This window comes from Musca domestica, unplaced genomic scaffold (assembly GCF_030504385.1).
Source record: "Musca domestica strain aabys unplaced genomic scaffold, Musca_domestica.polishedcontigs.V.1.1 2, whole genome shotgun sequence".
NCBI lineage: Eukaryota > Metazoa > Arthropoda > Insecta > Diptera > Muscidae > Musca > Musca domestica.
The window spans coordinates 36,087,283-36,113,019 of record NW_026712249.1 but is presented as its reverse complement, the minus strand read 5'-3'; the positions used below and the strand labels follow the sequence as shown (position 1 = coordinate 36,113,019).

The window sequence follows — 25,737 nt, the reverse complement described above, 5'->3', positions numbered from 1 at the left end:
TTCGGTGAATAAAGTCGCTAAAATCATCAAAATACCGAATATCGGGAGGTACCGTTATATGAGGGGTAATTGATAACTTGGACCTACATGGCCCATTTACGAACTTAACCTTAACCTACTGGCAAAATATACATGTGTGCAAAATTTTAGTCTTCTATCTCAATTTGTTCGAAAGATAGCGTGATTACAACACACAGACAAACAGACGGACATGGCTAAATCGTCTTAGAATTTTACGCTGATCAAGAATATATATACTTTGTTGGGTCTGACATGAGTATTTCGAGGAGTTACAAACGGAATGACAAAATTAATATACCCTCCATAGTATGGTGGAGGGTATAAACATGTCGGAAATAGCATTAAATTTTAGAATAAGTTTAGATTTGTTCGAATTGGTCACCTTTGGCACGAATTATGGCCTTCAAACGGCCAATGAAACCGTCATACGCTGCCGGAATGTTGCTCTGTGGTATTTTGGCCCATTCCCGGCAAAGCTCTTCCTTGAGGTGATCGACAATTTGGTATTTTGTAGTGCCAACCTTGCTTTCCAAAATACTCCAGACACAAGAGTTCAATGGATTGGTTTCTGGAGATTTTGGGTGGCCATTGTGTGCTGGAAATGAATCGAGGAACATCATTTTGTGAACATTCTTGGGTGGCGCGTGCTAAGTGCGATGGTGCTGAGTCCTGTTGAAATGTCCAAGGTCTGCGGCCAAAATGTTTGCGTGACCAAGGCTTTATAATATACTCTCCAGAATATTCTGATGTCACGGTCGATTAATACGAGCGGAGAGCGACCATCGGCTGTTATGGCGGCCCACACCATCACCATGGCCGGCGCTTGAGTTCGGGTGGCCAACCGAAGGTGCAAATTTTCAGCTGACCTCTTTGCCAAGTAAACACGATCAATTTGTTTGTTTACAAACTGCTGGAAAACGAATGTTTTCTCATCGGAGAAAATCAAATTCGGCAGTTCACCACTTTCGGCCAAGCGAAACAACTCTTTAGCTCTTTTCAGTCGATTTTCTTTCTGTTGCGGTGTAAGTTCTTGCACTTTTTGGAATTTTATTGGCTTTACCCCGAGCTCATTTTTCAATATTTCCCGAATGGAATATTGCGATAAATTCAGCTCAAGAGCCATTTTCGGCCACTGCGGCGCGATCAAGTCGATTCTTTACTTTTCGAACCATTTCTGCTGACGTTGCTGTTTTCTTCCGTCCACTTCCTTGACGTCGGGATACTCTACCAGTATCACGATCGTAACGAGCGATGGTACGAGACGCAAAAGATTTATTCACATTTAAATGCTGGAGTGCTTTAACGATAGTCACTTGTGGTTATCCTGCCAAATATTAAGAAATCTCACTATCACGCCTGAATTCCATCACGAATAATTTTTTTCTGAGATATTTGTACGCTTGTCAACAATATAGTGAGCTGTCACTGGAATAATTTTACCAGCTGTCAGACGAGTAGCTTAGAAATGACAGCAGTCTGAAGTTGGTTGCAGTTTTTTCATCTCACCCTGTGTAGTTCTTGAAATGTGATATTTAGTATTAGGATCACCGTTTATGTGTAGCCTGCACATACTGATGTGGTTTCGAAAATGTGTATTATATTTGTACGGAAAGTACTAAATGGTACTAAATTTGGTATTGGGCCAAGGAATAGAGCTGAAATCCGGAAATATGTTGTTGGTATTTTGAATTGAGATATTGTGGCGGTTTTGGATATGAATACGAAAATTATAAAATATCACTAAATCTATTATTGTTTGAAGGAATAGGGCTGAAATCCTGAAATTTAATACAGATATCACTATTAGTGTTGATGGTTAAGATATGGAGCTGGTTTTGAAGATGTGTACTTCCAAAAGTACTAAGTGCTACTAAATCGGGTATTGGGTGATGGAATAGAGCTGGAATCCCAAAATATGATATTAAAATCACTGTGGGTATCTGAGGTTAAGATATGGAGATCTTTTTGGAAATGCGTTCTATAACTATACGAAATGAACTAAATGCTACTATCTTTGGTATTGGGTGAAGGGATAGATATAAAATTCTTAAATTTGATATTGGGATTACAGACGGAATATTTGTCTGAGATTTAGCGTAAAGAAGTAAATGTTACTAAATTTGGTATTGGGTGTCACTATTGTTGTCTGTAGCTGAGAGCTAAAAGTACGAATAGTGCAAAATGGCACAAAATATGCCGTTCGATGTTGTGTTCGATCTGAAATTTGATATTGAGGTCACTTACATTTGAGGACGTAAAATAATTTTAGTATAAATTTGATTGTGGTCCTTTGCTATGGGTTGACTAATATCCTCCTCCAAATGAAAGAGTTTGAAGACTTTTTGATGTAAAAAAGTAAGCATTTTCTTATTATTCTTTCCGAAAAAGGAAAAACTTGAACAATTTTTAAAACTTTGAAAGTCTGAAAATTTAGTACGAATTTAGTATGATTAAAAAAAAAAACAGTTAAAAAATGCCGGGCCGAACTTTGAATACCCTCCACCATTTAAAACGAAATTTTCAAAAAAATAAAATCTGTTAAAAATTCTTTTAAAATCTTAAAAATACCAAATATAGGAAATCGTCATTATATTGGGGTCTATACAAAGACGTGGAATGGCAAAGACAACGTTTGTTATAAGCCATTATAATATTCAAATACGAAACTTCAAAAAAAAAAAATCCGTTGAATAATATAACTAAAATCATCAAAATACCGAATATAGAGAGATACCGATATAGGAGGGCTATACAAAGATCTGTACCTGCATAGATAATTTTCTGTCACAGGCTGTAATACCAATTAGCAACTTTAAATGCGAAATTTCTAACAATTCCTGTAAATAAATTCTCTAAAATCATCAAAATACCGAATATAGGCAGGGGTACCGATATAGGAGGGCTATACGAAGACCTGGACCAATTTTCTGTCATAGACTGTAATTCCCATTACGAATTCTAAATGCGAAATTTAAAGCAACTCCTGTGAATAATATCGCTTAAATCACCACAATACCAAAAATTGGGAGGTACCGTTATTTGGAGGCTATACAAAGACGTAGACCTGCATAGACAATTTTTTGTCATAGGTACCCTATAAGAATTCTAAATACGAAATTTGAAACAACTCCGGTGAATAATATCCCTAAATTCGTATCGAATAGCGGGGGCTACTGTTGTATGTGGGTACGATATCGGGGACCTATGTAACATTTATCTTCAACGGGAGCAAAGTTCTCAGAAGGAACTCCTGGTGTGGACTTTTAGACAATTTCATTGAAAAGTTTGGCTACAAACATAAATATGCCGAATATCGGACAGGGCTTAAAATTTTACGCTGATTCAGAATATATATACTTTGTTGGGTCTAAAACTATCATTTCGATGAGTTACAAACGGAATGGCGAACTTAGTATGTGGTGGGGCGTGTAAAAACTATTTGTTCGTGTAATATGGTGTAGCAATCGAATACAGGGTTGCCCATATTCGACGGACCCATCTGGCAACGCCATAACTTTTGACAGAGATGTCACATCGCTTAATGACATACCGCGTTTGAAGCGTCAGTCAAAGCAGATTTTTACCATGAACCAATTCACGCCACGCGAGCGCTCTGAAATAGTTGAAATTTACATTCAACAGAAGAAGTCAATTGTGAAAAAAATGTGAGAAGTGCGCCTTCTAAGAACACCATTAAGCGTTTATACGAAAAATTTTCGACTGGTAAGGCTCTTTCTAATCCGAAGAGGCCATATAAAAGTCGACCAAGGCGATCGGCCGAGAATATCGCTGCCGTACGAGCCAGGATTGAGAGGTCCCCAAGAACATTCCAAAAACGCCGTTCTCAGCAGTTAGGCATGGCTCGGCCCACTTTACAACGGATTATTCGCATTGATTTGCATTTGTTCCCGTACAAAATTCAATTGACGCAAAGAACGTTGCCTGCGGACAAGCCTCGTCGATTGGAATGGGCCCAAGGAGTCATCGAAATGGCCGAAGATGACGAGCAATTTTAGAACAAAATTATCATGTCCGATGAAGCCCATTTCTCATTGAATGGGACCGTAAATAAGCAAAATTGCCGTTTTTACGCCACTGAAAATCCTTAGGAGATTCAAGAAGTGCCTTTTCATGACGAAAAAGTCACAGTTTGGTGCGGCGTTAGTGCGAAAACGGTCATTGGGGCGTTTTTCTTCCAAAATGAAAATGGCCATGCTGTTACCATCAATCAGGAGCGTTATCGCGACATGATGACCAATTTTGTGATGCCAATTATTCGTCGAAAGCGTATGAGGCAGTTCTGATTTCAACAAGACGGCGCTCCACCGCACACAAGTTGCATAACAATCGATTTTCTGAAGAATTTGTTTCCGGGCCGTTTGATATCGAAAAGTGGTGATTTGGAGTGGCCACCGCGTTCGCCCGATTTGACGCCGCCTGACTTCTTCTTGTGGGGATATTTGAAGTCAAAGGTTTACGTTCACAAGCCAAGGACCGTAGAAGAGCTCAGGGCAACATTCGTGAAGAAATAGCCGCTATTCCGGCCGAAATGTTGGCAAAAACGATGGAAAATGCAGCAAAAAGGGCACAATACGTCATCAACGCCAGAGGCGGCCATTTGAGAGATATCATATTCAAAAATTGATGTAAACAAATCTACTTGGAACAAATTAAATGATTAACATTGCCAACCGCCAAAATTTTATTTTTTTTCTTTGATTAAAAAAAAAAAAAAAACATGGGTCCGTCGAATATGGGCAACCGTGTAGAATAGAACCCCGCCATAAATATAAGCTTGACCTATGGCAAAATATTCCAACCGATTTCCTTAAATACTCACCATAAACTAAAATGATTATTATAACATCAGGCCCCTGAGGCCCTTTGATTACAGAACCATATATTTTAATACTGATTTCGCGCGGCAATGCGATATAACACTTTATGCTTTTGTCCTAATATTTTTTCTCAATTCAGCTTTTCTCATATCCAGCTTTACACTATTGTATTATTTTTAATCACTAACTGTTCTTCAATATCTTCCATGACTTTCAAAATAGGCTGATTTATAACCTCGTTTATATTATTGCCCCATATAAAATCGATGTGCGCGAAATCCTTCAAATCGATGTAATGATCAACACTACGATTACCTAAAATTCTGCTCAATTTTTCAATATCTTTACGCGTTGCCAACTCATCAAAATCGCTGTAATACAAATGAAGAGGATGGCGAGTTTTAATATTCTCCAGAGGATATCGGGGTGGTGTTGAGTTACTATAGCGCTGCTTATTACCCTCCGCACCATAATCATATTGGCGAAAGTGACCCGATATTTTCAACTGTATATAGTGTATGGCCTGGTGTGTGGAGGACGGTGCTGGATGTGTGGCATAGATATCCCTCAGAAGGGCCTGACAAGAGTAAAATTATGTTTCAAAATTATTCTGATGCTAATATTTTTTTTCCAATACTTACATTATTAAAATATCTGGAATATCCTCCACCCACAAAATATAGCAGCGATGCACAATATTCAGGACTAGCATTGCCATTACGACAATTATCCAGACCAAAAATTTGATGTAAAATCGGAATTTGCATCAGAGGTGTGTCACCCAACATTTCATTTAATTGAGTATTACGACCAAATACCGGAGCCAAAATCTGAAACACTGGGGCTCGCACATTTGCCATAAATGCTGCTGGAGCCAATAGATGAACTGATTTCAGCATCTCATTATACTGCGGCTGAGTAGAGAGCAGGACCAACATTATGGTACAACCCTGAGAGTGGCCTATATAATGCATCGAAGATTGATGAGTTTTTTGTATGATATAATCCATCATTGTGGGCAAGTCAATCGAACCAATCGCATGCCAGGAAAAACGCCAAAATTTCCTTTCATCATTTGTCATTTGGAGGTGACGACCGCAATAGGTATTGCCTCGAGCATTGCCCAACCAAACATCATAACCCTTGTCAGCCAATTGAAAAACCAAAGCATCTTTTAGGCCTTGTATCACCCAGCAATCTGAAGAACTCATAAGACCATGCATCATTAGTACTACAGGACTATTCGTCTTCGTTTTCTTTCCTGCAGAATTTTTTATACGGAATATGGTCAATTGATAACCATCCGAGGTGGTCAGCTCATGAGTTTCACTCAAGTAGCCAGCATCTTCTATGCGATCAGCCTGTCAGCAAAAAATTTGATATTTTCAAAATTGAGGAAATATATATCACCCACTTACCGTTGTATCAGCCGTTGTTGATTCCTGAAATTTTGAAATTAGAAAAATTAAACCCACAATTATCACCGTTTTCATGACTCGAATCGTGACTGACTCAATTGATAAACCGTTAAAAATATAATGAAAACTTAGATGGGTTTGTTCTGTAAAATAAGTGTTTATTTGTTAAACGAACAGAATGATAGACAGACACACACCAGTTGTCATCGATATAAATTGAATACGATTTGAAAAATGAAGTTTATTTATTGAAATAAAAAAAAAACACTGAGAAAAATAGAATTTCATTTGAAAGTTATGGAAGCGAGGTTCATGAAAGTTGAGTGTCTAAGGAATATTTGTTTAGAACTAGGCGACGTATCATAAAGTCGCCGTACCCTAGCGTTTGATATCCATATGGAAAAATTATTAATTTTGAATATTGCTGAATATTGTTATCCTATTTTGAAAATAAATTTGCAAACTTAAAAAAAAAAAAGAAACAAGTATAAAAGCTGTTAGTTCGGCCGGACCGAACCTTGCATACCCTCCACCACTTGGTACATATTTAACAATTAAAAAAAATAAAATCCGATAAAAAAAACTGTTAAAATCTTAAAAATACCGAAAATGTCCCATAGAACTATTGGGATTTGTGAAATTTGAAGGTAATCAGATGCTTACTATGCATTTGTTTTGGTTATTCAAAATTTCGACCCTTTGTGGGGGAGGTACCATACATGCTCAATTTTCACTCTAGATCTTGTGTTAGTGGAAATATTGAGATGAGTGGAAATTGAACAGCATCGGATGATTATTTTGGAAATTATAAGAGTTATAATTATTCAAAATGTTGACCCGTTAGTGGGAAAGTACCAGAATGAGTGATCTAATATATTTTACTTTCACACCTTATTATATGGTGATAGAAACATTGGGATGTGCTAAGCCTGAAAATAATCGGATGCTCATATCGCATTCTATGAGCTTCATGGATATTTAAATTTTTTGACCTTCTGTGCGGCAGGTACCAGAAGGAGTGGACCGATATAATCCATCTTCATGCCAGACCTGTGGTTAATACAACTTTTGTGATGTGTGTAATTTGAAGACAATCAGGCAAAACTTATATAACACCTCGAAATATTGGTTTCCCACATAGGCAAGTGTATATGGATCTTCCTATCTCGCCGAACTGAGTCGATCTAACTATGTGTGTCCGTCTGTCCATTTTAATTTGTAATCACGCTACAGGTCGCAATTATGGCCCGATCCTCACGAAATTGAAAATGGAGGTGGGGTTAATGTCAGAATAGAATCCTATTGTTTTTTTAGGTCATCGCATAATAATTAGGGGTTGAAATGGACCAAAAACAGAAAAAATTCTTAATTTTTCACTTTCTCTACATGCCGCAATTACAGACCATTCATCGTGGAATTTTGCATGGAGTTAGAATTTAGGACTGGGCAGAAGCGTACCATTTTGGATGGTCATCGGACCATAAATTAAACCACGAATATTTTTAAATCCATCGAAGTCACAAATAGACGAAAAAGAGGGGCATGTTGCTTTTGGAGACGATCGCAAAATATTTAAGGGTTCAAATGAACCAAAAACAGACATTTTTTCCTAATCACACAAATGAAACCAATGGACAAGGAATTTTGCCTAAGGAGAGAGTTAAGGACAGCGAAGAAGCCTAGTATTTGGTTGACCATTGGATTATACTTGGCTGTAAAATGGACTACACACGACGGAGTGCGTAAATATTGGGCAAATGCCCCTAGTCAAAAAGCTAAGGGTAATATTTGGACAATGGTCTATGACATAATTTCCAAAGCGAAGTTTTCCAAAATGGATTTGGACATAAAGGGACTTCTTGTAGGGTATCACATGGTCGGCCCGCACGACTATAGCCTGTACTTACTTTGGAAAAAATAAAGTAAACCAAATTATGCTTTTTAATTTTACTTTTCGATGTAAATTTTCAAGAAGTCAGTTTCCTTGTGAATTATTGAGCACTCTATGCTTTGAAGGATACCCAGCTTCAAATTATTGAATTTAATTTTTAAGGCGAAAATTGTCTGTAGCATTAATCTGATGTCTGATGATATTTTCGAATTTCTATTCCAAAATGGAATGGATTCGTGTATCATCAATAAGCATATTTATATAATAAGTGGTAAATATATCCCTTAAACCCCGGATTGGTTCGAGTCTCTATATGTTTTTTTTTTTTCTAAATTCTCTAAGATTTCTTACTCACTCACAATGGATTCATCTTAAATATCATTTACATACAATGCTAATTTTCGTTAAGTGCTCGATTATTAATTCCACCATGATTTATGGAAGACGACACTAATAGCTGCAGTAAGCTGACACTTACTAACTAGAGTCGTGAGCAGGATGTTGGATGTTTTGATTAATTTTGTCAAGTGTAGAAGATCGCATGCCATCTTCGATTTCTACACAATCGCGATTCAATAAATTTCGTTTTATAAAAAAAATATAAAGTTATTTTCAATTACACAAATGTTAATTATATGTATTTAGATGTGATATGTTGTGGTGTAGATCTAATGCTGACATAGCGAAAATTTTCAACCGCATTAACACTCCAGCCAGGGGTGAATTATGTGATGATGATCTTATAGAATTCAACACTAAGATTGATTTATTTAATATAATATTTATATTAGTAAAATCATTTGACAAAGTTCTTTGAAATTTAATACATATTCAATGAGATTATAGTTTGCAGTAAAGAATGCAATATTCTACTGGTTTAGTAGTCAAATGTATGCCTAGAAAAATCAGTTGGGTGGATCGTTAACCGAGACCAAATCTAGCTTTCGACTGTGTACTGAAAGTATAAATCAGAATATTTCGCGATCTAAAGAAGATTATTTTAATGGCTAGGGAAAATGAATACATAAATGTTGTTTAAAATTGTGGCATTATCGATCCTTGTATATTTACATCCACGATTATAGCTCAATGTTCTTTGACAAATGTTCTTAAAAATCTAGTAGTGGATACAATGGTCCTTTAAAAATCTTTAATAAAAGAATCCTATCAAAATTATAGCTGCAAATGCAGGGTGAGATAAAAACTGCAACAAAGTCAAACACCATAATTTTTACATTTTTTTAAATTTTATTGAATGAAAGCAAAAAATGTCGGAAATAGCATAAAATTTTAGAATAAGTTTAGATTTGTTCGAATTGGTCAACTTTGGCACGAATTATGGCCTTCAAACGGTTAATAAATCCGTCACACGCTGTCCGAATGTTGCTCTGCGGCATTTTGGCCCATTCCCGGCGAAGCGCTTGCTTGAGGTGATCTACACTTTGGTATTTTTTTGTGCTAAAAATACCAAAATACTCCAGACACAATAGTTCAACGGATTGGTATCCATTGTATGCTGGAAATGAAGCGAGGAACCTCATTTTGTAACAATTTTTGGGTGGCGCGGCGACGTGGAGAGCGAACATCGGCTGTTATGGCGGCCCACACCATCACCATGGCCGGCGCCTGCGTTCTGGTGGCCAACCGAAGGTGCACATTTTCAGCTGACCTCTTTGGCAAGTAAACACGATCATTTTGTTTTTTACAAGCTGCAGGACAACGAACCATACCATACTATAGAGGGTATATTAACTTTGTCATTCCGTTTGTAACTCCTCGAAATACTCATGTCAGACCCAACAAAGTATATATATTCTTGATCAGCGTAAAATTCTAAGTCGATTTAGCGATGTCCGTCTGTCTGTTGTAATCACGCTATCTTTCGAATGAATTGAGATAGATGGCTAAAATTTTGCACACATGTTTTTTTTTACAGTAGGCAGGTTAAGTTCGTAAATGGGAAATGTAGGTTCACGTTTTCATATAGCCCCCATATAACGGTACCTCCCGATATTCGGTATTTTGATGATTTTAGCGATATTATTCACCGGAATTGTTTCAAATTTGGTATTTAAAGTTTGTAATAGATGCTACAGCCTAAGACACAAAATTGTCTGTGCAGGTCCATGTCTTCGTATAGCCCCCATATAACGGTACCTCACTATGTTCGGTATTTTGATGATTTTAGTGACATTTTTCACGGGAATTATTTCAAATTTGGTATTTGAAGTTCGAAATGAATACTACATCTTAAGACAGAAAATTGTTTGTGCAGGTCCACGTCTTCCTATAAGGGTATTTCCCAATATTCGGTATTTTAATGATTTTAGCGTCATTATTCACCAGAGTTGTTTCAAATTACGTATTTGGAGTTCGGTTTGAGAACTACAATCTGTGACAGAAAATTGTCTATGTAGGCCCACGTCTTCGTATAGGCCCCATTTATCAGTACCTCCCTATATTCGGTATTTTGACGATTTTAGGTACAATACCCATCGAAATTGTTTGAGATGTGGTATTTGAAGTTCGTAATGGATGCTACAGACTGTGACAGATAATTGTCTATGCAGGTCCAGGTCTTCGCACAGCTCCGATATAGCGGTACCTCCCTATATGCGATATTTTGACGATTTTAGCTACATTATTCACTGTTTCGAGTTTGAATATGGTAATGGCTTATGACAAACAATGCCTACGTAGTTCCACGTCGTATAGACCCCAATATATTTGGTATTTTTTAAAATTTTAACAGAATTTCTTATGAATTTTATTTTTTGAAAATTTTTAAATTCGTACCAAAAGGTGGAGGGTATTCAAAGTTCGGCCCGGCCGAATTTACTGCTTTTTAACTTGTTTTATATTGCGGTGTAAGTTCTTGCATTTTTTGGAATTTCAATGGCTTTCCCCCAAGCTCATTTTTCAATATTTGCCGAATGGAATATTGTGATATGTTTAGCTCACGAGCCATTTTTCTGCTGATGTTGCTCTTTTCTTCCATCCACATCCTTGACGTCGGGCTAAGCTACCTGTATTACGGTAAAGAGCGATGGTACGAGAGACAAAAGATTTATTCACATTTAAATGCTGGAGTGCTCTAACGATAGCCACTTGTGGTTTTCCAGCCAAATATAAAGAAATCACAGTATCACGCTTGAATTCCATCACAATTAACTTTTTTTTCTTGAAAATTCTCACCGAAATGCTTTTGTGGCCTTGTATGAGCTGTGACTGGAATAATTTTAACAGCTGTCGAACGAGTGACTTAGAAATGACAGCAGTCTGAAATTGGTTGGAGTTTGTTCATCTCGCCCTGTGGGCCGGAAAAATGTAATAAATAGATATACATGATTATAACTTCTATAACGGTCCTTTGAAATATTTAATTTGCAAATATCCTTTAAAACAAGAACATCTCAAACTTCAGGATTAGAGTTACTACGTCACTCAAAAAATATTTAAAATCCACGAATAAAACATTTTATTAAAAATTTAGTATTTAGTTATTTCAATAGAGAATCCTTCATTTTCGCCTAATAAAGCAAACATTTGATCATAAATTTATGATTAAACGATGTTAGTAAAACTAAAATATTTTGTAAAAATATCCCCAAAAAATGTTTTATTCATGTTTTTTTTTTTTTTTTTTGTTGTAAAATCAGAAAAATAATGATTTTATTTGATTTATTTTATAAAATACAGAATTAATTTTTTTTAATATCTTGTTTAATATAATTCACAATTAATGTTTTTCGGTTTTTGTGTTAATTATGCTTTTATTGGTTTTTGAAAAAATACTTTAAAAAATAATAATGGATCTTGAAAAAAAGTCCTTACAAATCCACGACCTTTAAAAAGGATAAATTTTTATTTATTGTTATTCTAATTTTTAAATTATAATTCTTAAACATATATCACATAATTTTTATTTTTTATGACCTAATCTTGAAGTGCGTTACTCGTTGAGACCTTCCCTTTGCAGTATTACCTCAGCATCATTTGTAATTTCCAGAATACGATCGTTGATGACCTCCTTCACATTCGAGGCCCAAAGAAAATCAATGTGAGCGAAATTCTTCAGTGGTATATAATGAGCGCCAACTCGTTTTCCCATAATTCCAATTAATTTTTCAACATCCCTTGCAGCGGATAGTTCATCATAGTTGCTGTAGTATAAATGCAAAGGAAAACGTGTGCTGATATTGGCCAAATTATAATCGGGTGGTGTTGTTTGGTTATAACGTTGCCTATTGCCCTCAATACCAAAATCATATTGACGAAAATAGCCAGAGACTTTCAGTTGAATATAGTGTATGGCTTGATGTGTAGAGGCCGGAGCAGGATGGGAGTCATAGGCGTCCTTTAAGAGAGACTGAAAGAAAACAAAAAAAATAAATATGTAAAACTTATAAATCAACAGTGACCTCAATATCAAATAACAGCTCCCCATTACAAAATTTAGTATCATTGTGTATAATTATCCGTGTGGGCTTATCCTAAAACAGCTCCTTCTCTCAACCATTGAGAGCTATGATCATTTTAAAATTCTTATAATTTCACACTTAAACACCGAAAACTCAATATTTAAAGAGTTATGGTCATTTCATAATTTTTATTAATTCACAATTTAAAAAGTGATCACAAATAATAGCTAAAAACGCTGTAAACTCAATATTTAAGGAGTTATGGCCATTTTAAAATTCTTATTAATTCACACTTTAAAACGTGATCACAAATAATAGCTAAAAACGCCTGTGATTCCATTGACACAATCAGAGACATACATTTCAAATTGCAGGATTTCAGCTCCATTCTTTTACCCAATACCAAATATAATACCATTTATTGCTGTCCATACAATTGTATTACACATTTCAAAAATCACCTCCACATCTTAATTTCAAATACAAAGGGAAACCTCATTATCCCTTTCACCCAATATCAAATATATTTCATTTTAGTATTTTTCGAACAGCTATAGTACTCATTTCCAACCAACCTCCAAACCTCAACCTCAGATACCAACAGTGATCTAAATTTCAAATTTAAGAACTTTATCTCTTTGTCTTCAAACAAGACTACCTTAGAACCATTTAGTACTTTTCGTACAATTATAGTGCATATTTCCGATACCACATACTAATTTCCAGGCTACAAATGAACAGCGACCCTAATATAAAATTTCACCATTTCAGCTCTATCCTTTCACCCAATACCAAATTTAGTTCAATTTAGTACTTTTCGTACAATTATAGTACACATTTCCGAAACAACCTCTATATATCAAACTTTCAACCTCGATTCTCATACCAAAAAATGTAGCTCTAATTGTTCATCTAATACCAAATGGTATCATTTTAGATGTTAAATACCATTTCAAAATATTTCGAAACCTTAAAGTTCGATTTTCCAAAAACCCTTTGGTACCTCTATCCAGCACTCCATCAGTGAATTGACTTTCATTCCAAACTTCTGAATTTTAGCTCATTCCGTTTGTCCACCACAAATTTTTTAATTTTTAGATATTTTGGCACTTTTCGTACCCGTTTATAAAAACATATTAAATGAATTAATTTCAGAACTTCGGCTCAAATTCAATTTCTACAAAATTTAGTACCATTTAGTGCCCATTAGTACGAATTTCCAAACATACGCCAATCCTACTCTACCACAGTGATCCCAATTCCAAATTTCAGATTCCACCTCTATCGGTTCGCTCAAATACATAGTTTAGCAAATATAGCACTACTTGAATATTCCATAATCCTACACTTCAACAGTCATCCTAATTCCAAATTTCAGGATTCCAGGCCTATCGGTTCACCCAAATCCTAATTGCTCCAAATTTAGCACTATTTAGTACACATAAGTACGCATTTCACTCCCACCGTAAGCCCAATTCCAAAGTTTAGTATTCCATCCTTATCGGTTCGCCTGAATACAAATTTTAAAAAATTTTGTACCATATAGTACAGATTTCCAAAACTTCATACATATCCCAATCCTGCACCTCAATAGTAATCTTGATTCCAAATTCCAGGATTCCAGCTCTGTCGTTTCGCCTAAATCCAAATTGTACAAAATTTAGTAAATTTTGGTACATATATATACGATTTTCCAAAACTTCCTACATAATCCAATCCTATACTCCGACAGTAATCTTATTTCCAAATTTCAGGACACCATCTCTATTGATTAACCCAATTAATCGCCTAAAACAAATTATACCAAATTTTGTACCATATAGTACAGATAAGTATGCATTTTCAAAACTTCCTACATAACCAAATACTGTACTCCAACAGTAATCCAAATTTCAGGATTACATCTCTATCAGTTCGCATAAATCCAAATTGTACCAAATTTAGTACATATAAGTACAAATTTCCAAAACAACCTACATATCTCAATCATACATTCCGACAGTAATCTTATTTCAAAATTTCAGGTTACCAGCTCTATTTTTTTTAACCAAATCCAAATTGTACTAAATTTAGTACTTTTTAGCACACTTAAGTACACATTTTCAGAACAATAGAAGTTTTATTTCCAAATTTTTGGATTCCAACTCTACTGGTTCATTCAAAATTTAAATTGTACAAAATTTTGTACCATTTAGTACCCGTAAGTACGAATTTTCAAAACTACCTTCATACCCCAGCCCTACGATTCAATAACAATCTTCTTTCCAATTTTCAGGATTCCAACTTTATTGGTTCTGCCAAAATTTAAATTGTACCATATTTAGTACCATTCAGTACACATAAGTAAGAATTTTCAAAACAACCCACATTCCTCAGTCCTAGAATATAATATAGAAAAGTAATCTCATTTCTAAATTTCAGCATTCCAGCTCTATCGGTTCACCCAAATCGAAGAATGGTTACAAAACAAGGTTCCTCGCTTCATTTCCAGTGCACAATGGCCACCAAAATCTCTGGATACTAATCCGTTTGACAATTATGTCTGGAGTATTTTGGAAAGCAAGGATGGCACTAAAAATTACCAAAGTGTCGATCACCTCAAGCAAGCGCTTCGCCGGGAATGGGCCAAAATACGCAGAGCAACATTCGGGCAACCTGTGACGGTTTTAAAATTTGATGCTATTTCCAACATTTTTTTGCTTTCATTCAATATTTTTTTAAAAAGTAAAAATTATGGCGTTTGACTTTGTTGCGGTTTTTTATCTCACCCTGTACATATAAAAAAATCAGTCCGCAAGAATGTATTTTTTATACCCTATGATGGTATCCTTTATGTAGGAACAATTGTAGATGGCCACCAGGACTGTATTAATACTCTACACCGCAAGGTGGTCAGGGTATTATGTCTTTGTTTGTAACAGGCAAAAGGAAACAAGTTAGACCCATAGTTCCTTTTGGTGATCTGCATAGAATCACATTCTGAGTCGATTTATGCATGTCCGTCCGTCCAGATGAAATTTATTACACGATCCAGATGAAATTTTGTACAAGTCATTTCAAGGACGAACCCTATTGAAATTGGAGATAATGGGTAAAAATTTACATATAGCTCCCATATATATCTTCGTCCGATTTGCCTTTTATTGTGAACCAAACGTGTAATATCAGTCCGAATAGTATGAAATTTTGCACATACAACCAAATTAGGCCTGAAAATAAGTATGCCAAATTTGATCGAAATCGGTCCAGCTCTACGATTCAATAACAATCTTCTTTCCAATTTTCCGGATTCCAACTCTATTGGTTCCCACAAAATTTAAATTGTACCAAATTTAGTACACATAAGTACGAATTTTCGAAACTACCTACATTCCTTAGTCCTAGAATGTAATGGAATCTTTTTTCTAAATTTCAGTATTCCAACTCTATCGGTTCACCCAAATCGAAATTGTACTAAATTTAGAAATTTCGAAAAATTCCTCCATATCCCAATCCTACACTCCGCCAGTAATGTTAAATTCAAACTTCAGGAATTTCAGGAAATTTCCTTTCCTCCAAATTCGAATTGTACTAAATTTAGTACCGTTCAGTACTTTTCGTATACATGAGAATACACTTCCACAACTACCTCCTTGCATCGACTCTACTCCTCAACCTTGATTCCCATTCCAAATTTCATGTTTTAAGCTCTAACCGTTCACATGATACGAAATGGTACCAAAAGTACCACATTTTAGTATTTTTCGTACACTCGTAGTGCGAATGTTCATACATCATCTGTCATACACTCCACAAGTGATCCTCATTAAAAATTTAAGTGTTCTAGCTCTACTGCTTCCTCAACTACAAATGGTGCCATATTTGGTACCTTTTACTAATTTTCTTACCCTTGTAGTACAGGGTTGCCCATATTCGACGGACCTTTGGGCCTATTCCAATCGACGAGGCTTGTCCGCAGGCAACATTCTTTGTGTCAATTGAATTTTGTACGGGAACAAATGCAAATCAATGCGAATAATCCGTTGTAAAGTGGACAGAGCCATGCCAAACTGCTGAGAACGGCGTTTTTGGGATGTTCTTGGGGACCTCTCAACACTGGCTCGTGCGGCAGCGATATTCTCGGCCGATCGCCTTGGTCGACTCTTATATGGCCTCTTCGGATTAGAAAGAGCCTTACCAATCGAAAATTTTTCGTGTAAACGCTTAAAGGTGTTCTTAGAATGTTTTCAAAGCACGTTGAGGTTTCATAATTGACTTCTTCTTTTGAATGTTAATTTCAGAACGCTCGCATGACGTGTATTGGTTCATGGTAAAAATCTGCTTGGACTGACGCTTCCAACGCGGTATGTCATTAAGCGCTGTGACATCTCTGTCAAAAGTTATGGCGTTGCCAGATGGGTCCGTCGAATATGGGCAACCCTGTACATATTTCCAAAAACTCATTCTTATCTCACCACTTTGAATCTCACTAAAAAAGATTCTAGCTACAACCCTTCCGTCTGGGCGTTGATGCATCGTTAGGTCAGTCAGTCAATTACTTCACTCTTTTATTTATTTAGATATCTGAAGAGATTAAAGCCAATTTCAATAGTACACTCTCTGTACTTCCCCTATGAAACAAATGAAAACTAGAATATAAATCTCCACCTACCTGTTTAAAATACGCCGAATATCCGCCATATATAAAGAACACTATGCGCGTGCATATCTCCGGGCTGAGTAACCGTTCGCGGCACTTATCAATTGCAAATACTTGACGCAAAATAGGCTGCTGAAATAAAGCCGAATCGCCTAGCAATGGATCCAATGGTGAATAGTTTCCCACAATGACCGCCAACAGCTCAAACAACAATTCACGAATATATTTGGAATACACCACAGGAGCCAACATATGGGCAGTCTTAAATTTGGAATTATATTCCGGTTGCATGGAGAGTAATACAAACAGTATCGTCGAACCTTGAGAATGACCAACATAGTGCAACGATGTTTGTTGCGTCTCCTCTAGAATATAATCAATGGTTGTGGGTAAATCAATCACGCCAATTTCATGCCATGAAAAACGCCAAAATTTCGGATCATCTGTTGTTAGATTTACATGACGTCCACTATAGGTGTTGCCACGAGCATTACCCAGCCACACATCATAGCCACTGTCCACCAAGTCGTAGGCCAAGGTATCGGTGAGGCCTCGAACAACCCAACAATCCGAAGAGCTAAGTAAGCCATGCATCAGTAGGACAACGGGACGTCGGACGGATGAATTATTATCCACTGTGGTATTTCTGATACGAAATATTGTAAGAATATAACCATCCTGAGTTTGAATTTCATGCGTTTCACTGCCATAGCCAGAACTTTTAATGCGATCAGCCTAAATAATAAATATTTTATAAATTTATTTTAAATATTTAAAGAATATAAATAATTTCAATTCAATTTCCTTCTCACACTTGTCGTTGTGGCTGCAGCGATACTCTGTAACTTTAGAACTAGAACACCGAGACTTATTACGCTAACCGACTTCATTGCTCACAGCTCAGCAATGTAAACACTCAACTTGTAATGCCTCAACATTTCCTGAGCTTGTTTATAAAATAAGTCTAGAATAGTAAGCATCAAGCGTATGCATGTGGCTAAGACGAACTATAAATACTTTACATCGATAGAATATTTGGCACAAAGTGAGGTTATGTGGTTTGCAAGAAATAGTTTGCAAAAAAAAAAAAAAATCATTCATACATTACCGAGTGATTTAAAGCGTTACAAATTGTAACAAATAATGAGAGGCTTTCTTCTCATTAAATTTTTTATACCCTCCACTATATTATAGAGGGTACATTGAGTTTGTCATTCCGTTTGTAACACCTCGAAATATATATGTTAGACCCCACAAAGTATATATATTCTTGATCGGCATAAAATTCTATGTCGATTTAGCGAAGTCCTTCCGTCTAACCGTCTGTGGAAATCACTCTAGCTTCCGAACGAATTGAAGTAGATTGATAAAATTATACTGAAATGTATATTATGTCTGCAAGACTTTTGGTATTGAAAATGGGCCATGTAGGTCCACGTTTTGGTATAGCCCCCATTTAACGGTACCTCCCGAAATTCGATACTTTGTTGATTTTAGCGACATTATTCACCGGAATTCTTTCAAATTTGGTATTTGAATTTCGTAATGGATGCTACAGCCTATGACAGGAGATTTTCTGTGCAGGGTCGCGTCTTCGTGTAGCCCTCATATAATGGTACCTCCCGATATTCGGTATTTTGATGATTTAAGCGACGTTATTCACCGGAATTGTTTCAAATTTGGTATTTCAAGTTCGTAATGGATACTACAGCCTAAGACGGAAAATTGTCTGTGCAGGTCCACGTCTTCGTATACCCCCCCTTATAACGGTACCTCCCGATATTCAGCTACATTATTCACCGAATTGTTTTCAGTTTCGCATTTTAATATTGTAATGGCTTATTACAACAGTTACTTATGCAGGTCCATGTCGTCGTATATACCCTAACATAACAGCTACATTCGGTATTTTAAGATTTTAACGGTTTTTATTATTTTTAAGAATTGCCAAATCCGCTCCAAATGGTGGAGGGTATTCAAAGTTCGACCCGGCCGAACTTACAGCTTTTTTACTAGTTTTTTTTTAATCACTTTGGTTGGAACATGCGATTCATGTCTTTGCAACAGTCAAAGTCGGTAAGTACCCCTACATATTAGTCATAAGGGTTGCTGGCCTTTCGTCGTCAGCCGTTAATGCAAATGTAATAAAATTTAGACGTTAATTAACGAAAAATATTAAATTACAGGTAATTCTGCACCAAAATATCAAAAAACAAGTAAGCAAGGGCTATAGATGAGCGGGGCCGACAGTGTGATACCATACTACACTTTAATATATTAGAAAACCTCCTTAGGTCCAAACCCATTTTAGTCCAACACAAATGATACCTTAGGTTTTTGACCGGGGCATTTGCCCTATGTTTTCCCCTCTCTCTGTCGTGCCGATTGGTGTTCAAAACAAGTTCACATAAAATGTGTGGACCATTTTATCCAATGGTCATCCAAAATGCTAGACTTCTATCCTGTCCTTCTGGTAGGCTTCTGCTTAGCCCTAAACTCTAACTCCAGTTGGTTTATAATTGAGGCCTGTAGAGCAGCAGCACATTTTAAATTTCTTGATGATCGGGTCATAATTGTGAACTGTAGCGTAATTACAAATTAACATGGACAGATGGACGGACGGACATGCATAGCTAGATCGACTCAGCTCGGCGAGATCGGAAGATCCATATATAGTTTCCTACATATGTCGGGGACCAATACTTCGAGGTGTTACATAATTTTTGGCTCAATCAAACTTATAATACTTCCAACACATAGTGTTGTCGGGTATAAAAAATCACACAATATCTGAGAAAATCCGACACTGATTTTCCACTTTAAAATAGTTATTATTAATACAGGGTTGCCCATATTCGACGGACCCGTGACTCTTGGGGCCCATTCCAATCGACGAGGCTTGTCCGCAGGCAACATTCTTTGCGTTAATTGAATTTAGTTCGGGAACAACTCAATGCGAATAGTCCGTTGTAAAGTGGACCGAGCCGTGCCCAACTGCTGAGAACGGCGTTTTTGGGATGTTCTTGGGGACCTATCAACACTGGCTCGTACGGCAGCGATATTCTCGGCCGATCGCCTTGGTCGACTTTTATATGGCCTCTTCGGATTAAAAAGGGCCTTACCAGTCGAAAATTTTTCGTATAAACGCTTCATGGTGTTCTTAGAAGTCGCACTTCTCAGATTTTTTAATGTTTTAAAAGCACATTGAGTTTTCACAATTGACTTGAATGTAAATTTCAATTGTTTCAGAGCGCTCGCGTGGCGTGTATTGGTTAATGGTAAAAATCTGATTGGACTGACGCTTCAAACGCGGTATGTCATTAAGCGATGCGACATCTCTGTCAAAAGTTATGGCGTTGACAGATGGGTCCGTCGAATATGGACAACCCTGTACAATTTTTTAGGTTAGTCTCACCTAAATATGACTACACAGGGTATATATCATTTGATACTGCCAAATCGTGCCGTCCGTCTGGCTGGTGTGCACGACAGCTCTGGGAGAGAGTATTCGATGTGGTCCAAACTTGGTACATCGTAAAATTATTGACAAACTTAGATCGAGTTCGGAGATGGGCAACATAGGTCCACTCCGCCTGGTATCTCCCACAAAGGGTCAAAATTTGGAAAAGTTGAACTCTTAAAAAAAAAAAAAAAAACAAAAAAAAACAGGTTTAGTTCGTAAATGGGCCATGTTGGTCCACATATTCGTATAGTCCCCATATAATAGTAACTCCTGATATTCGGTACTTTCATGATTTTAACGACATTATTTACCGGAATTATTTTCGTATTCGTACTTGAAGTTCGTAATAGGTACTACAGCCTATGAAAAACATTTTTGTATGTAGGTCAGTGTCTTCGTATAGCCCCCCCATATAACGGCACATCCCAATATTCGATATTTTCATGATTTTAACGACATTTACCGGAATTATTTCAAATTTCGTACTACAACCTAAGGCAAAAAATTGCCATCGTGGGCAGGTCCACGTCTTCGTATAGCCCCCCATATAATGGTACCTCCCGATATTTCATATTTTCATGATTTTAGCGACATTATTTACCGAAATTATTTCAAATTTCGTATTTATAGTTCGTGATGGGTACTACAGCCTATTTCATTTTTGTATGCAGGTACACGTCTTCATATATTCCCCATATGACGGTTTTCAATGAAGTAGTAGTTTTCGGATTTGTTTTTGAACTTTTTAAAGTTCCTTCCAAATGTTGGAGGGTATTAAAAGTTCGGCCAGGCCGAAATTTATTGTTTTTTTACTTGTTCTGGTTCATGATAGAGATAATAAATGGACCATGCTTTTTTAGAATAGAAGACAATGCTAATATTAAAAAAATTGCTATGGCCAGTTGAGGTTGAGAGCAAACCAGAAGACAATTCCAATCATCAATAGATGTTACATTCCGAATGAGAAACAAAACATACCGTTTCAAATTGTATTTTCATATGCAGTAATTTATATTAATATCTTCCTTAGTTGAAATGATTAAGGCGTGATTGTTTTTCTTAATTACATACATATCTATTTGTAACATTGGCATTTTAAATTACAGAGAGTGTAAACTAATAGTAACTATTAATGTTGGTAGACAACTAAAAACAAATAAAAGTAAATCACACTTGATACTAATATTTTGCAAATATGTAGTCGAATTACAAATATATGAGCAAAATACATTATTTTGATTTTTTTAAATTCGCAAACATGTGTTTTTTTTTCATAAAATGTTTGAAACAAAAAAAAATTAATAATAATAAATAACCTACATACAATAATAGTACTCAACACCCTCCCACTTACTTAAGAGAAACTTTGGTATATACCAATTAATGACATTATCTGTACATATCCGTTACAAAGCATCTGACAGCAGAGCTTGAAGTTTGAAGGTAAACATTGAAATCGAATTAAAGGAACATATCGACGGACACACGCCTACAAATCCTGTTGTTAGATTTATTTTTTATTTAGAACAATACCAAAGAATGTTATCGCACATTTATATTTCATTTCAATTAAAAAAATATAAAGAAATCAAAAAGTGGCTACTCAAATAAGTCAATAACTATTGCTTTGTTCTAGAAGCTGCAAGAATCTACCAATTTTGCAAACTTTTCGATAACATAAAGGAATAATCGGTTATCACAGTAACATTTTTATTCAATTCTTTCGATTTCAGGAAAAGAGCATACGTTATTCCATTTAATTTATTCGTTCATCTATGAAAGTACGTTGGAATCATGTGGGCAATATAAAAACACCGGAACTCTAATTTACATAAAAAAAATAAAATAAATAAATAAAAACAAGTAACAAAGTTGTAAGTTCGGCCAGGCCGAATATTGAATACCCTATAACATTAGGGACGAATTTTACAATTCTCAAAAACAATAAAATCCGTTAAAACTTCTGTTAAAATCATAAAAATACCGAATGTAGCTATTATATTAGGGTCCATACGACGACATGAACCTGCGTAGGTAACATTTGTCATAAGCCATTACAATACTCAATTGAGAAAAAAAAATCTGTTTTAATGTAGATAAAATCAAAATACCGAATATCGGGAGGTACCGTTATATGGGGGCTATACGAAGACGTGGACCTGCACAGACAATTTTCTGTCGTAGGCTATAGTAACCACTACGAACTTCAAATATCAAATTTGAAACAATTCTGGTGAAAAATGCCCCTTAAATCATTGAAATACCGAATATCGGGAGGTACCGTTATATGGGGACTTAACGAAGAGGTGGACCTGCACAGACAATTTTCTGTCTTAGGCTGTAGTACGAATTACGAACTTTAAATACCAAATTTGAAACAATTCCGGTGAATAAATTCGCTAAATTCATCAAAATACCGAATATAGGGAGGTACAGTTATATGGGGGCTAGAGCAAAACGTGGACTTTCACAGACAATTTTCTGTCTTGGCTGTAGCATCCATTACGAACTTCAAGTACCAAAAATGAAGCTATTCCGCTGAAAAATGTCGTTAAAATCATCAAAATACCGAATATCGGGAGATACCGTTATATGGGGGCTATACCAAAACTTGGACCTGCATGGCCAATTTTATCAATCTACTTCAATTCGTTCGGAAGCTGGAGTGATTTCCACAGACGGGCAAACAGATAGACGGACAGACATCGACATAGAATTTTATGCTGATCAAAAATATATATACTTTGTGGGGTCTAAAATGTGTATTTCGAGGTGTTACAATCGGAATGGCAAACTTAATATATCCTCCATACTATGGTGGAGGGTATAATAAAATTAGAATAATATTTCCATTCATGTGTTCGAAATTTAGGATATCTAGATCTATATATTAATCTGAAAATTCATAAAATAGAGTAAAGTAATTGACTGACTGACTCATCAACGCCCAGACAACACAACTGAAAGTAGAATATTGAAATTTTGGGTGAGGGTTACTTTTGATCCGAAGGGGACGGCTGGGTTTTTTTTTTTTTGAAAATTCGTACTAGAGGAGGAGCTAGCAATAGATCTTGAACTCTTAAATTTGGAGTGAGGTTCACTGATAGCATTTTGAAGCAAACCAACTATAATTTATTTACTTATCTTACTTTACTTTTATATTTTCAACAATGAATTCCACTAATTGCTTAGTTTATATATTTTATTACATTACGTTTTAACTAATCTGTGTAAATATTTGAATTCAACGGTTAAAATGTAACCATGTAAATAGTACAATAAGTTAACATCTCTGATTCCTACTACCTTTTCAAGCTACCGTAGTTTTAAGCAGAGAAAATGTGTATAAAAGGAGAATGATTTTACAAGAAACCATCCATTCTTGTAGTGATCATCAAATGCTTAACATCAAGTTACCCACGCTTGCCCAAGTTGATGGAATTGATAATAAGCTGAAAATAATCACAAATAAAGAATAGTTCCATTTTTTTTTTTTAAATAAACAACGTTGGTGTTTTATTGCATGAAGCCGTACAATCTACGCCAACGTCGTGTTTCAATTTATAATAGATTTACCGAAGGGTTTTTGAAAATTCGCACAAAAAGTGTAGGAAAATTACAAAAAAGTACATTTGTACCATTTTGTGTAGTCTGAACGGTACAATATGGTACCATTTCGATTCGGGTGAACCGACAAAGCTGGAATTCTTAAATTTAGAAATAAGATTACAATTAAATTTCAGGACTGAGAGATGTAGATAGTTTTGGAAATTCCTACTTTTGTGTACTGAAAGGTGCTAAATTTTGATACAATTAAATTTTGAGTGAACCGGTTGAGTTGGAATTCTGAAATTTCAAAAAAAAAAAAATTTTGCTATTGGACTGTATGATGTAGTTCGTTATGAAAATTGGTACTTAAGTGTAGTAAATCGTACTAAATTAGGTACAATTTGGATTTGGGTGAACCAATGGAGCTTGTACCCTGAAAATTAGAAATAAGATTATTGTCGGAGTATATGATTGTAGTTTCGGAAATATTTACTAAAATGTACTAAATTTGGTGCAATTTGGATTCATATGAACCGATAGAGCTGAAATCATGAAATTTGGAATTAAGATTACTGTTGGAGTGTCGGATTGGGTTATGTAGGATGTTTTGAAAATTTGGGTGAACCTATAGAGTTAGAGTTCTGAAATTTGAAAATATTTTTACCACAAGAATCCAAATGTAATAAATGATACAACATAAAAAGTAAGAAAATTACTAAATAGTAATAACTTTAGTATTTGTGGAAGAATTAGAGCTGGAAATCAGAAATTTGAAGTGAGGGACTTTAATGGTTTTTTTAATTCTAACAATACACGTGCCAAAAGTTCTGAATGTACTAAATATGGTACCATTTGGAATTATATGAACGGATAAAAAAACCTTGGAATTTGATATGAAAATCAAGTCTCAAAAATAGGGTTGGTATAAGGAGGTGGTTTTGGTATATGTGCCAAATCTTAAATTTGGCACTGGGGTTGATTTAGGCTTCGAAGTTGTTTTTGAAATTACGTACTGCAAACAATTACGGAGAATACTAAATAGCACGAAATTTGGTGTTTGGGAAGGGATATATCTGAAAATCTTAAATGAATGTGTATTCAAATTAGACATCTTATTTATCATGTTATTAATAAATTATGTTCTTTTATTTAATATTTTCTATTTGGAATAAAAAAAAATTCATTAAGACCAATTCACTTTATATTAATTTTTGATTCCGCATGCGAAGTAGTGGGCACTTGCATTTCCGTTGTCTAGTGTTGATTTTTGTATCGTCTTGAGCAATTAAATTATTTATTATTTGTTTTTAAACTGAACTCACAAATTGAATAATTACAACAAATGAGTAAAAATATGAATGTGGCACGTCATTCAGCTACTATTTGTTAAATTGTTTTCGAATCGAACAGGTTTAATTGGCTAGGAAGCAATCGAGTAATGATATGTGCAACAATTGCAACTGTCTAAAAAATAATATTTATTTATTGTTAAATGTT

General features: G+C 35.6%; 1 protein-coding gene across 1 annotated transcript; it reads right to left on the bottom strand.

Moving 5' to 3' along the window:
• Positions 1–4,904: 4,904 nt before the first annotated feature.
• On the bottom strand, positions 4,905–18,188 carry LOC101894050 (uncharacterized). The gene is made up of 6 exons (XM_005186658.4): positions 18,041–18,188; positions 17,241–17,963; positions 12,125–12,537; positions 6,278–6,437; positions 5,501–6,220; positions 4,905–5,436 (listed from the first exon to the last, which is right to left on the bottom strand). Exons 1-6 carry the CDS (start codon positions 18,116–18,118, stop codon positions 5,017–5,019), a joined length of 2,514 nt encoding a protein of 837 aa, XP_005186715.2. The 5' UTR covers positions 18,119–18,188; the 3' UTR covers positions 4,905–5,016.
• Positions 18,189–25,737: the final 7,549 nt, after the last annotated feature.